This window comes from Chiloscyllium punctatum, chromosome 15 (assembly GCF_047496795.1).
Source record: "Chiloscyllium punctatum isolate Juve2018m chromosome 15, sChiPun1.3, whole genome shotgun sequence".
Lineage (NCBI taxonomy): Eukaryota > Metazoa > Chordata > Chondrichthyes > Orectolobiformes > Hemiscylliidae > Chiloscyllium > Chiloscyllium punctatum.
In genome coordinates this window covers 52,480,978-52,495,668 of record NC_092753.1, presented here as the reverse complement: position 1 = coordinate 52,495,668, position 14,691 = coordinate 52,480,978, and the positions used below count along the sequence as shown (strand labels likewise).

The window sequence follows — 14,691 nt, the reverse complement described above, 5'->3', positions numbered from 1 at the left end:
TTTTTTGCACTGAGTGGCTAGGTTCACGGAAATGTCACCATCTAAACCACTTCTGTGATACTGTCCAGCCTGAAGTGTAGATTGTCAATTAATTGGATAGCTCATTTCCACAGGCCTTGCAGCTTGAAAGTCATACTGCATGTGCACAGGAGATAGAATCATTTTTGTTATAGACAGCAACAACACTTAATTGATCTGATAATGCTTCCTGCTGACCATGCAGAAACCAACCCAAAAAGAACTAGTAATAAGTGTGATGTGTCTTTCCCCCTTCTTAATGTCAGTATGAACCCAAGGCATCAGGTCAAACGGATGTCCAAGCATCTATCAGCTTTGATATCATGAAGCAGGATTCAGTCACATTGAAGTATTCATTCATGAAGCAAATCAGTATGTAACAAGGCATCTGGATACACATATGAATAGGAAAAGTTTAGAGAGAGGTGGGCCAAGTCCTGGCAAACAGGACTTGGTTAGTTTAGGATATCTAGTCGGCATGGACAAGTTGGGCCAAAGGGTCTGTTTCCGTGCTGTACATCTCTGACTCTAAGCGCACTGATTTTATTTGAAGTGCTGATCCAGTTCCCGTCAGAAAATTAACAAACCTGCTACCTCATCTTTTCTGGCAGTGAAGTAATGACTGTCAAAAATATTTTATTTCAAAAAGTCTTCGTGATCAAGAAATTTGAGGTGATTTAGAATGTGTTTTATTTGTTCATGTGATGAATATTGCTGACAAAGCCAACATTTACTTTCCATCCATGAGAAAGGGAACTATGAAATGAGCACAAACAGTTAAAGACCCAATTAAATGTCATTGAACACGGTGAAGTACAAAGATGTTTATAGTGAGGCTATCCGGTAATGATGGTGGATGGTCAATTTTGCTATCATTACTATTGTAAACTCCAAGCCATTGTATGTATAATTCTTTTAAAATCCCACATGTGTCAGAAACATAGTCAGCTAGAGCAACAGATTAGATTCCCTACAGTGTGGAAACAGGCCCTTCAGCTCAACTAGTCCACACCAACCCTCCGAAGAGTAACCCACCCAGACGTCCAACTAATGCACCTGACACTATGGGCAATTTAGCATGGCCAATTCACCAGACTCGCACACCTTTTGGACTGTGGGAGGAAACCACAGCACCCGGAGGAAACCCACACAGACATTGGGAGAATGTGCAAACTCCACACAGACAGTCACCCAAGGCTGGAATCGAACCTGGGACCTTGGTGCTGTGAGGCAGCAGTGCTAACCACTGAGCCACTATGCCGCCCCGATGGGGCGAACTAGATAGTGAACTATGGAGGAAAAGATTGGGAAAAATGAGAAAAAGTTTGGCAACTGAAAGTTAGGAAGGAATGCAGTATAGAACATTGTTGAGAATGTGACTGAAGCAGCTGAAGATTTGACAACAAAGACAGTGCAGAAGACAATAGGGTGCACGGAGGCAGAGGTGAAAGCCGTGTGGGACAAGTGTTGAAGAATTGATCAGATTAAAATCTTGTGAACCATGGAGGAATTTGTAAGTGATAACAATTTGAAATAAATGCAAATGGGAGACTGAACCAATGTTGCAAGCAAAGATGGATTGATGGAAGTGCAAATTTCATGTTGAACAGTTATTGGATGTTTAAACTTTGAACAGATTCTAGTATTCATTGCTGGCCAGCATTGATAACCCATCCCCATTTGCCCTTTGAGAAGGTGGTGGTGAGCTGCCTTCTTAAATCGCTGCAGTCCACTTGCTGTGGGTTGACTCACAATGCTCGTAGGGAGGGAATTCCAGGATTTTGGCCCAATGACTATGAAGGAACGGTGGTATATTCCAAGTCAGGGTGGTGAATGACTTGGAGGGGAACTTGCTGCTGGTGGTGTTCCCAAATACCTGCTGCCCTTACCTCTTTGAGACAGAAGTGGTCGTGGGTTTGGAAGGTGCTGTCTCAGGATCTTTGAATTTCTGTGGTGCATCTTGTAGATAGTACACACTGCTGTTAATGAGCGACGGTGGTGGAGGGATTGAATGTTTGTAGATGTGTTGCCAATCAAGTAGGTTGCTTTGTCCTGAATGGCGTCGGGCTTATTGAATATTGTTGGAGGTGCACCCATCCAGGCACGTGGGGAGTATTCCATTACACTCCTGACTTGTGCCTTGTAGATGGTGGATAGACTTTAGGGTGTCAGGAGGTGAGTTACTTGCTGCAGTATCCCTCGTCTCTGACCTGCCCTGTAGCCATTGTGTTTATATGGTGAGTCCAGTTGAATTTCTGGTCAATGGTAACCCCAAGGATGTTGACAGTGGGGGATTCAGTGATGGTAGTACAGCTGAATGTCAAGGAGTGGTGGTTAAGAGTGTCTCTTATTGGTGATGGTCATTGTCTGGCATTTGTGTGGCACAAATGTTACTTGCCACTTGTCTACCCAAGCCTGAATATTGTCCAGATCTTGTTGCCTTTGAGCATGGACTGTTTCAGTATCTGAAGAGTCACGAATGGTGCTGACCACTGTGCAGTCATCGGCAAGCATCCCCACTTCTGACCTTATGACAGAGGGAAAGTCGTTGATGAAGTAGCTGAAGATTGTTGGGCTTAGGACACTACCCTTAGGGACTCCTGTAGAGATGTCCTGGAGCTGAGATGACTGACCCTTCGCAACCACAACCATCTTCCTTTGTGCCAGGTATAACTCTAAGCTTTGGAGTGTTTGCCCCCGATACCCATTGATTCCAGTTTTGCCAAAGCTCAATGATGCCATACTTGGTCAAATGCAGCCTTGCTGTCAAGGGCTGTTACTCTCCCCTCATCTCTAGAATTCAGCTGTTTTGTCCATGTTTGAACCAAGGCTGTGATGAGATCGGAAGCCGAGTGACCCTGGGGAAACCCAAACTGGGTGTCACTGAGCAGGTGCTGCTTGATAGCACCGTGGATGGTACCTTCCATCACTTTACTGATGATGGAGAGTAGACTGGGCGGTAATTGGCTGGGTTTGGATTTGTCCTGCATTTTGTGTACAGGACATACCTGGGCAATTTTCCACATTGTCGGGTAGATGCCAGTGTTGTAACTGTACTGGAAGAACTTGGCTAGGGGAGTGGCAAGTTCTGGAGCACACGTCTTCAGTACTATTACCAGAATGTTATCAGGGCCTATTGCCTTTGCAGTACCCAGTGTCTCCAGCCATTTCTTGATATCACGTGGAGCGAATTGAATTGGCTGGAGATTGGTATCTGTGATGCTGGGGACCACTGGAGAAGCACGAGGTGAATCATCCACTCGACACTTCTGAATGAAGATTATTGTGAGTGCATCAGACTTATCTTTTGCGCTGATGTGCTGGGCTCCTCCATCATTGAAGACAGGGATATCTGTGGAGCTACCTCCTCCAGTGAGTTGTTTAATTGTCCACCACCATACTCGACTGGATGTGGAAGGACTGCAAAGCTTAGGTCTGATTTGTTGGTTGTGGGGTCACTTAGTTCTGTCTATCACTGCTGCTGCTTATGCTGTTTGGTGTGCAAATAGTCCTGTTTGGTAGCTTCACCAGGTTGACACATCATTTTGAGGTATGCCAGATGCTGCTCTTGGCATTCTCCTGCACTCTCCATTGAACCAGGGTTGATCCCCTGGCTTGATGGTAATGGTTGCGTGGGGGATATTGCCAGGCCATGAGATTGTAGATTGTGCTGGAGTACATTCTGCTGCTATTGATGGCCCACAGCACCTCATGGATGCCCAGTCTTGAGCTGCCAGATCCACTCGAAGTCTGTCCCATTTAGCATGATAGTGCTACACAATACGATGGAGGTTATTCTCGATGTGAAGGCAGGTCTTCATCTCCACAAGGACAGTGCGGTGGTCACTTCTGCAGCCTGCAAGATTAGTAAGGTTGAGGTCAAGTATGTTTTTTACCTCTTGTTAGTTCCTTTCCCACCTGCTGCAGACCCAATCTAGCAGTTATATCCTTTAGGACCTGACCAGCTCAATCAGTAATGCTGCTGCTGAGCCACCCTTGGTGGTGGACATTGAAATCCCCCACCCAGAGTACCTTTTGTGCCCTTGCCATCCTCCAGTGCTTCCTCCAAGTGTTGTTCAACATGGAGGAGTACTGATTCATCAGTCAAACCAGTAAGAGGTTTCCTTGCCTGGGTTTAACCTGAAGTCAAGAACTCCCAGGACAAAGCCCTCCCGGGTGTGCTGCCACCTCTACTGAGTCTGTCCCACAGGAGGGACAGTACATATCCAGGGATAGTAATGGTGGTGTCTGGGACATTATCTGTAAGGTATGATTCCATAGGAATGATTGTCAGACTGTTGCTTGACTAGTCTGTGAGAGAACTTTCCCAATTTTTTATATATAGGATACTGAAGAGTTGGAAGTAAGTAGCCACAGTGATGAAATATTATTTGAAGTTCAAACCAGGATCAAACAGGAACTGAGTTTTACATGGCATGGTTTAGATTGACTGAATGGAGAGATGAGTGAATGAACTGAGTGGCAAAAAATGTCACGTGTTGTGGATGCTGACGGGGATAGATTCAATCTTCTCAATACTCAGCTGCTAGAATTTGTGACTAAACCACAAAATAATGTTTGGCAAACAGCTGGAGGTGATTTTAGAGTTTAAAAAAAAAAGAAATGGAATTAGATCCAAACATTGAAAAAGTATAAAGGAAGTTTATCCATGTATACATGTGATGTCACTTGGGGCAAAAAAAAATGTTTTTTTTGGGTCAAGAGACCAAAGTATGCTATAACTTGATGTGATCGATCCAATAATGGATAAAACATTAGGCTGGTTTTGAATCAGGCAATGATTTTAATTTGAGCTAGCAAAGATGAGTGATATATCAGCAGGGATAGCATGATTGTGCATGGATGAGTGAGCACATCAAAGACAAAAAGAACAGTATAGCAGCTTGAAAATGTTCTTTAGAAAATGAATTTGTGATCACCAAAATAGTTACTTTGCTTCCATAAACAGTAATATTATATTGATAAGTAGTCTATAAGAGCCAAGGTGTGTGATGTAACTTTTTGCAATGCTATTGTATCACTGTGCTTTATTTGTCCACAATCGTTGCTATTTTAAATCATTAATGTTAGTTGATAATGAATTTTACCATTTTATTAAAATAACAACTCTGAAACAAACTGAAACCAGAAAGACATCAAATTAACATAATAGATGTTTATAACCAATCTTTCTGTAATCCTGTCTAGGTGGATGCAACGTCAGTGAGACAAATTGATCGACTAAGAGCTGCTAGTGGGATCATGCAAGAAGAGCTGAGGAATCATAATGGCATTATGTATCCTACTGCACGTGGGCTTAGAAATGAGAAGGAGCAAGAGGCTGCAGTTGCAATGACCAGCCTAGGATTTATGACTGATAGAATGCCTGATTTGAATTATAAATCACATCCGCCAGAAACCCTAGAAAATGGCAGTGGCTGCACAAAGCCTCATGAAAGCTTTAGCACACTGTACAAATCACCACCTGGACTACAAAATGCTGCTGGTGCGAGAAGTGAACCATTGGGTTTAGAAGGATCTGCAGCTGGTAAACAAACACCAGTGAATGGAACTGGTCCAAGTTATTTGCGGCTTCCGTGGGTTAGCCCATACATGGAGAGTCCAGCACCAGGGATGTATCCATTTGTGGAATCACCAAGCAAATATTCAATGAACATGTATAAAACATGCTTGATACCTTCCCAGAATTCTTATGGCTTACCACAACACATCTCCTATTCACCTGTCTGTAGTCACAGTGATCGCTTCTTGTACATACCACCTCCACACTACGGTTTGCCTCACATCCCATCATCTCTTCCTTCTCCACTAAGGATTACACCAGCTGCAACATCACCCATAATGTCTTCTATGGTTCATTGTCCTGATAAATGCCTGTCAGGAATAATGACAGGAAATCCTAGATTGCAAGTTGACCCACAAATTTTGACGCATCAAATATCGAGCGGCAAGAAAACAAGGATTGCAGCTAATGAAAAGGCAAATACTAGTAGTATTCCTGCAGATCCTGCTTCACTGTTGCAATCTCCTAAACCATCTGCCCGGCTTCATCTTTCCTCATCACAGATTGGAGAGAGCTCTTCTGAATTCCAGAAACATCTTGCCAGACTATCTGGTCCTTCTCCTTCAATGGCACTTCCTCATGGTTATTTAAGCCTAAGCAGTGAATTTGCTTCTCCTGCACGATCAACGAACAGCAAAAATTCAAAACCAACAGAATCTGGGGATAGCTTGCAACAAACAGTTACACATTCACGAAGCTCTCAGCCTGAACAAAAAGCTACCAAGTCTCCATTACAGCAAGAAACACAGACGCCCACCAAAGACTGCAGTGAGAAGCCTTTAGATCTGTCTTCTAAAGTAGGCTGTAGTGAGACCTCAAGTGATCAGGTATCCAAGACTGAGAGTGCTGATAAGGTGGTGCCAGTATCAGCAGCGGGCAAATGGCGCAACAATTCCTCATTGTCTAGCAAGGAAACATTTCCTAGCAGGGAAAGTCATTCTGAAGTTTCAGCAATTTCAATACATAATGAACTCACTATTGAAAGACCTGCTATTATCAACAAATTGCACTCAACCTGGGCCATTCCTGGTACTAGTTCTCCTGGTGACCATCAAACTAGTAGTATATTGGTGAGCAATAAAACACTAGAGCGTATAATTCCTCATCAGAGAAGTTCCTCATGCCCTAGAATTGGGAGTTCCAATGGTTCTGTCAATCATATTCCAGGTCCAGTGTCTGGATTGGGCAGACCTGCTTCTGCTTCACCATCACCAAATGTTAGTACTGAATGGGGTCACTCTGAGAAGGCTCATAGAAATAACTCTTCAAATAAAACATCTGTGATTCATCAAACAGGGCAGTCCTCTCCAGTACCCAGCCAGCAGACCACTAAAGGGACTAAAGGTGGTTGTCAGGATTTTGCCTCACATTCAACTGAAAGTGGCCATTCATCAGGTTCGATATTTCTCACTCCAAACGAGACATTTTTATCCCCACCTTTACCATATCCAAACAGATATTTCACCTACTCCACACCTGAAGGAATCTCCATTGGCCACCTTCCTTTACCCGATAAAGGACTTGTGTTTCCCCATCCTGCTTTATTGCCTAATGGCAATTTGTATGCAGGAAACTTGGCGCCAAAGCATAGACTTTCTTATACCAGCTTGCCAACATGCAGAGGTGAATACACCGTGTTTCACAACACACAAAATTTGATCAACCCTGTAATTTCATCACTCACTTCACAAGAAGAGAAAAGGAGTGAAGGAGCCCAACGGCGATCTAGGTCACATGATCGACTTCGATGTAATGAAGAGCCGATTAACAGAGGGAAACCAACAGAAATTTCACAGAAATCAAATGCAACTCAGTTACATGTTTCCACTGGACCTGAGGTCTCATGTTCTAATCCAAAGAATCATGGCAAAATGTTTGCCAAAGATTACAAGGATAAACCCTTAATCGTGGAACACAATGATCAATGGGGAAAAGTTGAAGCAAAAGCATCTAAAAAGAGCATCCTGCCAGAAGGAAGCAACAAACAATATTTTATGAAAGAAATTGATGAGCAAACAGTTGACTCTGTGGAAGCCATCGCCAAGCAAGATAGTGTCCAAAAAGACAAAGATGTTCTCAAGGCAGTAGAGTTTTGTAGCTCATCACAGGGTCAATGTTTACCAAATCAGAACTTAAACAAAGATTTTATTTCAGACTGCCAAAGTAAGGAGAGTACAACAGTTCAGTTGATCACTGATCTATCGGACGGTGGTCGCATCATTGATAGTGTTCCCACATCTATGGGTAATATAAATACCAATAAGGAATTTGGTGCTGAAGCTGAGCAGTTTTTGGCTCAATTGAATCACAGTGATACCAAAGACAGAACTGATGACTTGGACATAGCAGCTGCTAAATTTATGAAGCCAAAAAAGTCTAATCTAACAAAGCGGATTGCAAACTCAGCTGGGTATGTGGGAGATAAATTTAAGTGTGTCACAACAGAACTGTATGCCGATTCTAGCCAGCTAAGTCGAGAACAACGAGCACTACAGGTGAGTTGCTGACTTATTTGTCAGTAGCTAATATATTAAATTGTTACAAGGCTGGGTAAGATCTTTTGACTTTTAATATTTTATACTCTCAATGGGTGAGAAAACTTTTCGTGAAATTCAGAGAAGGGCTTTTTGAGATTTTTGGTTTAATTTATATGCAGTGCTATGCTGTTGATTATTATGAGTGTGCAAGTGATGATGCTTAGCAGCAGTTAAATCTAAATTGTCCTGGGGATACTGGTGATACCAACAAGGCAATGTTTATTGCTCCTTTTAATTGTCATGAGTGTACTAAGGGACTTGAATCACATTTAGCAAAGTAGGAAATGTAATAACAGAACTTTAGTTTTCCTGGTAATTTTAGCAATATTATTGAATATTTTGGATACATTTTCTCAAATTGCCACAGCGGAATTGAACTTGAGACTTGCTGGTTGCTATTCTGTTATCCTAACACTGGACCATTGTACCCATATAATGTTGTACCTTGTTCCAGAAACTTTGCACATTTTGCCAGCAGTCTTGTGACTTTGCGCTATTGACTTTGCATGCCCTTTGTATTTCACTATTTGTAGTCTTCTGTATAATCCAGTCATCCCAATAAAATGCATGATTTCAAGAAAAAAAACACTAGGGAAAGGTTAATATATATACATGCCTGTGTATTAAAAAAATGGATGGTCTGGCGTATGTGTTCTAGACTTGTATATTGTCACGTTTTGGCTTTGTCCTTTGTATTCTTGGTTATGCTGCTCATTCAATTGAATTTTGTAATTGGATACACTTGTAATCATCCCAATAGATGCTCTTATTATACTTGTGTAGCATGTTCAAATGTTAGACATTGTTTCCTGTATCATTCTTGCACCATAGCGTTAAACCAAGATGTAGTAGGAGTAAACCCAATTAGTAATACCATCGTCAACAGGCCTGCAAAGATGAGCTGTCCCCCTGTTATAGTGACACTGTGTGTGTGTGTGTGTGTGTGTGTGTGTGTGTGTATTGATCTGCCAGCTATGGTATGAGCAAGGTGAATTCCTTCCCTTCCTCTTCATGCTTCTTTGCTTTGTTTCACACATTTGTGCTCAGCATTCTATACATAATTGTTTGTGTGAGGTGTTCAGTAAGCATTGCAGATTTACACAGTTTTTGATAGGTATTAAGCTTCTTAATTTTCATTCTTGTTGTGAAATATTGGTTTATGTCTGTAAAAATGAATGAAAAAGTTCCCCACTGAGTGATCATTTTGATTGAATAGATGGAAGGATTATCACAAGAGGACAGTATTTTATATCAGCCTGCTGCTTACTGTGAGGTCAGTTCTTAAGATTTTTCTCAGATTGTTTTAACTAAAATAAAAGAACTGTTAAATGTTTTACGTTAACAAAGTTTTAGCAGTGAGTCAATAGCCCCAAGATGAGTGTACAAGCTACATTCCTTGTGTTGTGTTGAAACTCTCCAGCATGTTACAAGATTGGTTGCAACAAAAATGTACTGTTTTTTTTAAAAAACTACAATATTCTCTCTTTCTCATGGAGACACTGTAGCTATTCATTTTAATAAATAGCCCATCAGTACAAATTAACGCTATTCAGTGTTTTAGAAAAAAAAACCTTCCAATGGGCATAAAGTACAGATGTGAAAATATTGTTTTATTAACATAATATGTTATTATTTCATCTTATCATTTATGGTTTTAGCGTGCTATGATGCGCTTCTCTGAACTTGAGATGAAGCAACGGGATGATAAAGTTTCTGAAGAATCATTAGAGGACAATAAATTAAGTGACACTGACTGCAGAAACCTCACTGGAAAAAAGGAAAAGAAGTCAAAGGGAGATTCAGAAGAAGAGAATATTTCTGTGGAAAATTTTGAAGGTGAGTGATATCAGCCGTTGCAATGTTATTTGAACATTTAAAAAAAGGTTATAATCTTCTCCTAATAATTAGTGTATTTAGCATCCCATGAAGAGTCATTTTCTTATTGATCATGATCAAATAATTCATTCATCTTGATAAAGTGATTGATATAATGAAAAGTGTAGTATGTCTCCAAAGCCATTTATAAAATTGAATAATGAAATGGTTAGAGCTGTTTATTCTTTTCTAATCATGTTGTATTCTATGTAAACATATTAGAACCATTTTATTATTTATGCATGGACGTTACAAGCTAGCCCAGCATTTATTGCCCAAACCAAATTGCTCTGAAGAATGTGGTGGTGAGCTGCTTTCTTGAACAGCTGCAATCCATTTGGTGTAGATCCACAATTCTGTTAGGGAGATGTTCCAGAGTTTTGATCCAGTAACACTAAAGCAATAGCAATATATTTCAAAGTAGAATGGTGAGAGACTTGGAGGAGAACTTGCAGCTAGTGATGTTTCCATGCCTCTGATGCCCTTATCCTCAATTGTAGTGGTTGTGAGTTTGGAAGGTCCTGATAAGGAGACTTGATAATTTTCAACAGAACATCTTGTAGATCACTCAACTGATTTTTTTGGTTGGCAAGATTAACATTTGAGGAAAGACTGGATCAGTTAGGATGATGTTCACTGAAGTTTAGAAGAATAGGAGGATCTCATAAAAACCCAAAAAATGCTAACAGGACTAGACAGGCTAAACACTGGAACAATACTTTGAATGACCAAGGTGACTGTCTAAGGATATAGGGTAAGCCATTTAGAACTAAGATGAGGAGAAATTTCTTCTGCCAGAGAATGGTGAACCTTTGGAATTCTCTGCCATAGAAAGTGACCGAGGCCAAAACTTTGAATGTTTTCAAAAGGAGTTACATATGGAGTTAAAAGCATCAAAGGGTACAGGGAGAGAAGTGGGAATAGGGTACTGAATTAGATGATCAATCATGATGTTGGATGGTAGAGCAAGCTTAAAGAGCTGACTGGCCTACTCTTGCTATGTTTCTATGATTATAAATGGCACAGACTGCTACTATTGTCCATTGGTGGTGGAGGGAATGCCTGTTTGTGGATGGGGTGCCATTAACGCAGCTGCTTTGTCCTGGATGGTGTCAAACTGTCAAGCTTAGGACTCTTCTCTGAAGAGCTCCTGCCAAAAGGCCTGGAACTGAGATTACTGACTACCAACAACCACAACCATCTTTTTTTTGTGTGAGGTGTGACTTTAAGAAGTATCTATAAAAGTACGTACAATTTTAGGGTCTAATAATGTTCCTTGGACAATGAAACTCCATATTTAATTAACAATTGAGAAAGTGTTAGTTTTACTCAGAAGAATAAATAGAAGTTTCAGACAGTTATCTCTGAACTTCTCTGAATTAGGTATTCTTGCTACTGGCTTTGATGTTTTCCACATAATCATAGAGATGTACAGCACAGAAACAGACCCTTCGGTCCAACCCGTCCATGCCGACAGATATCCCAAACTAATCTAGTCCCATTTGCCTGCACTTGGCTCATATCCCTTTAAACCCTTCCTATTCATACATCCATCCAGATGCTTTTTTAAATGTTGCAAATGTACCAGCTTCCACCACTTCCTCTGGCAGCTTATTCCATACATGTACCACCCTCTGTGTAAAAAAAAGTTGTCACTTGGGTCCCTTTTTATATCTTTCGCCTCTCATCCTAAACCTATGCCCTCTGGTTCTGGACTCCCCCACCCCAGGGAAAAGACCTTGTCTGTTTATCCTATCCATACCCCTCATGATTTAATAAACCTCTATAAGGTCATCCCTCAGCCTCTAACACTCCAGGGAAAACAGCTCCAGCGTATTCAGCCTCTCTCTACAGCTCAAATCCTCCAACCCTGGCAACATCCTTGTAAATCATTTCTGAGCCCTTTCATGTTTCACAACATCCTTCTGATAGGAAGAACAGAATTCCATGCAATATTCCAAAAGTGGTCTAACCAAAGTCCAGTACAGCCGCAACATGACCTCCCAACTCCTGTATACAATACTCTGACCAATAAAGGAAAGTATACCAAACGCCCTCTTCACAATCATATCTGCTTGCGACTCCACTTTCAGGGAGCTATGAACCTACACTCCAAGGTCTCTTTGTTCAGCAACACGTTAACCATTAATTGTCTAAGTGCTGCTAAGATTTGCTTTTCCAAAATACAGCACTTCACATTTATCTAAATTAAACTCCATCTCATACTCTTTAGCCCATTGGCCCATCTGATCCAAGATCCCATTATACTCTAACGTAACCTTTGTCACTGTCCGCTACACCTCATCTGCAAGCTTACTAACTATGCCTCCTAAGTTCACATCCAAATAATTTATACAAATGACGAAAAGTAGTCGACCGATCCTGAGGCACTCCACTGGCACAGGTTTCCAGTCTGAAAAGCAACCCTCCACCAACAACTTCTGTCTTCTACCTTTGAGTCAGTTCTGTAACCAAATGGCTAATTCTCCCTGTATTCCATGAGATCTAACCTTGCTAACCAGTCTCCCATGGGAAACTTTGTCAAACACCTTACTGAAGTCCAGATAGATCACATCCACCACTGTGCCCTCATCAATGCTCTTTGTTACTTCAGAAAACTCAATCAAGTTTTTGAGACATGATTTCCCATGCATGAAGCCATACTGACTATCCCTACTCAGTCCTTGCCTTTCCAAATACATGTATATCCTGTCCTTCAGGATTCTCTCCAACAACTTGCCCACCACCGATGTCAGGTTCACCAGTCTATAATTCCTGGCTTTTCCTTACCACCTTTCTTAAATAGTGGCTCCACGTTAGCCAACCTTCAGTCTTCCGTCACCTTACCTGTGACTATCGTTGATACAAATGTCTCAGCAATGGGCCCAACAATCACTTCCCTAGCTTCCCACATAATTCTAGGGTACACCTGATCAGGTCCTGGCGATTTATTCACTTTAGTGCATTTCAAGATATCCAGCACTTCTTTCTCTGTAATATGGAGATTTCTCAAGATGTCACTATCTATTTCCTCACATTTTATATCAGTGAACACTTCCATCTCCTGCGGCTCCACATATAAGCTGCCTTGCTGATCTTTGAGGGGTCCTATTCATTCCCTAGTTACCCTTTTGTCCTTAATGTATTTATAAAAACCCTTTAGATTATTCTTACCCCTATTTGCCAAAGTTATCTCATGTCCCCTTATTGCCCTCCTGATTTCCCTCTTTAGTATACTCCTACCTTTATACTCTTCTAAGGATTCACTCAACCTCTGCTGTCTATACCTGGCATGTGCTTCCTTCTTTTTCTTAAACAAACCCTCAATTTCTCTCATCATCCAGCATTCACTATACCTACCAGCCTTTCCTTTCACCCCAACAGGAATATACTGTCTCTGGGCTCTCGTTATCTAATTTCTGAAGGCTTCCTATTTTCCAGCTGTCCCTTTATATGTGAACATCTACGCCCAATCGGCTTTTGAATGTTCTTGCCTAGTACCATCAAAATTAGCCTTTCTCCAATTTAGAACTTCAACGTTTAGATCTGGTCTATCCTCTTGAAAAGAAGAGAGCAAGTTTATTGAGCAGCATATTCATAATGTGCTTCTTGGAACAATTCAGGTTTCAAAAATGCATTACAGCACAACAACTGGAGCTTGCATCAGTGTAATATAATTAATGTAATAAAATGTCCATAGGTGCTTCACAGGAGCATTATCAATAACATTTGACATGGAGATACTGGAGATTTGAGAAAGGTGATCAAAAACTTGGTCCAAGAGCTGGGTTTTAAGGAATGACATGAAGAAATCTCGGTCGGAAGTTCCAGAGCTTAGCACTCAGGAAGCTGAAGGCATGAAAAGAGATTCAGTTGGCTTTGAGACAAATACACTTTCCACATGTGCATCATACACTAGTGTACTTTGATAAATTAATTTTTATTTTGAATCAAGTATTTTTGCTGAAGATAGCAATCACATGACTAATTCAGCCACCATGTGTGGTTTACAGATCTGTTTTAATGTCACACTCTTCTCTTAATAATTATCATTGTCTATCCTAATAATTTCCCAAATTTATGTTCATCCTTATCTGTCAGCAAGTATTCAGAAATCATCCAATTTCTTGTTTATTTCTATTTACATTGAAAGTAATAGTTTAAGTTAGCTTGATTACTTTATTGTAGCATACTATTTAGTGACACTTAAAGCTATTTAATAACTGTGCTGCACCCTGTTTTACTAACTTGCCTGCAGTTGAGACCAACAACTGCCATAATATCTTGACTGTTTTGAAAACCAGAGAATCTCTAAATACAAATATAAGTAATGTGAACATAAGGTGAACGGCTCAGTGGTTAGAACTGCGGCCTTACAGTGCCAGAGATCTGGATTCAATTCCAGTAGCGGGCATTGTCTGTGTGGAGTTTGCACATTCTCCCCGTGTAAGCGTGGGTTTCCTCCGGGTGCTCCAGTTTCCTCCCACAATCCAAAGGTGTGCAGGTCAAGTGAATGTCAAGTAATAGGGTGGAGGAATGGGTCTGGGTGGGTTACTCTTTGGAGGGCCGGTGTGGACTTAGGCTGAAGGGCCTGTTTCCAAGCTATAGGGATTCTAATTCTAATGCTGAGCCATGATAATATCAGAAGTAAACTTTCCAGGAAAATTGTCACACCTG

General features: G+C 41.0%; 1 protein-coding gene across 10 annotated transcripts in view; it reads left to right on the top strand.

The window, feature by feature from the left end:
- bcor (BCL6 corepressor) overlaps window positions 1-14,691 on the top strand; it is a 327,180-nt gene that overhangs the window by 269,323 nt on the left and 43,166 nt on the right. For 8 of the 10 annotated variants that reach the window (XM_072585136.1, XM_072585129.1, XM_072585128.1 and 5 more), the window contains 3 exons: window positions 5,227-8,097; window positions 9,356-9,412; window positions 9,798-9,975. In XM_072585136.1, the coding sequence (XP_072441237.1) occupies window positions 5,227-8,097; window positions 9,356-9,412; window positions 9,798-9,975 (3,106 nt within the window). The remainder of the gene's footprint in view (window positions 1-5,226; window positions 8,098-9,355; window positions 9,413-9,797; window positions 9,976-14,691) is intronic. The other 2 variants (XM_072585138.1, XM_072585130.1) reach the window with 1 other exon arrangement.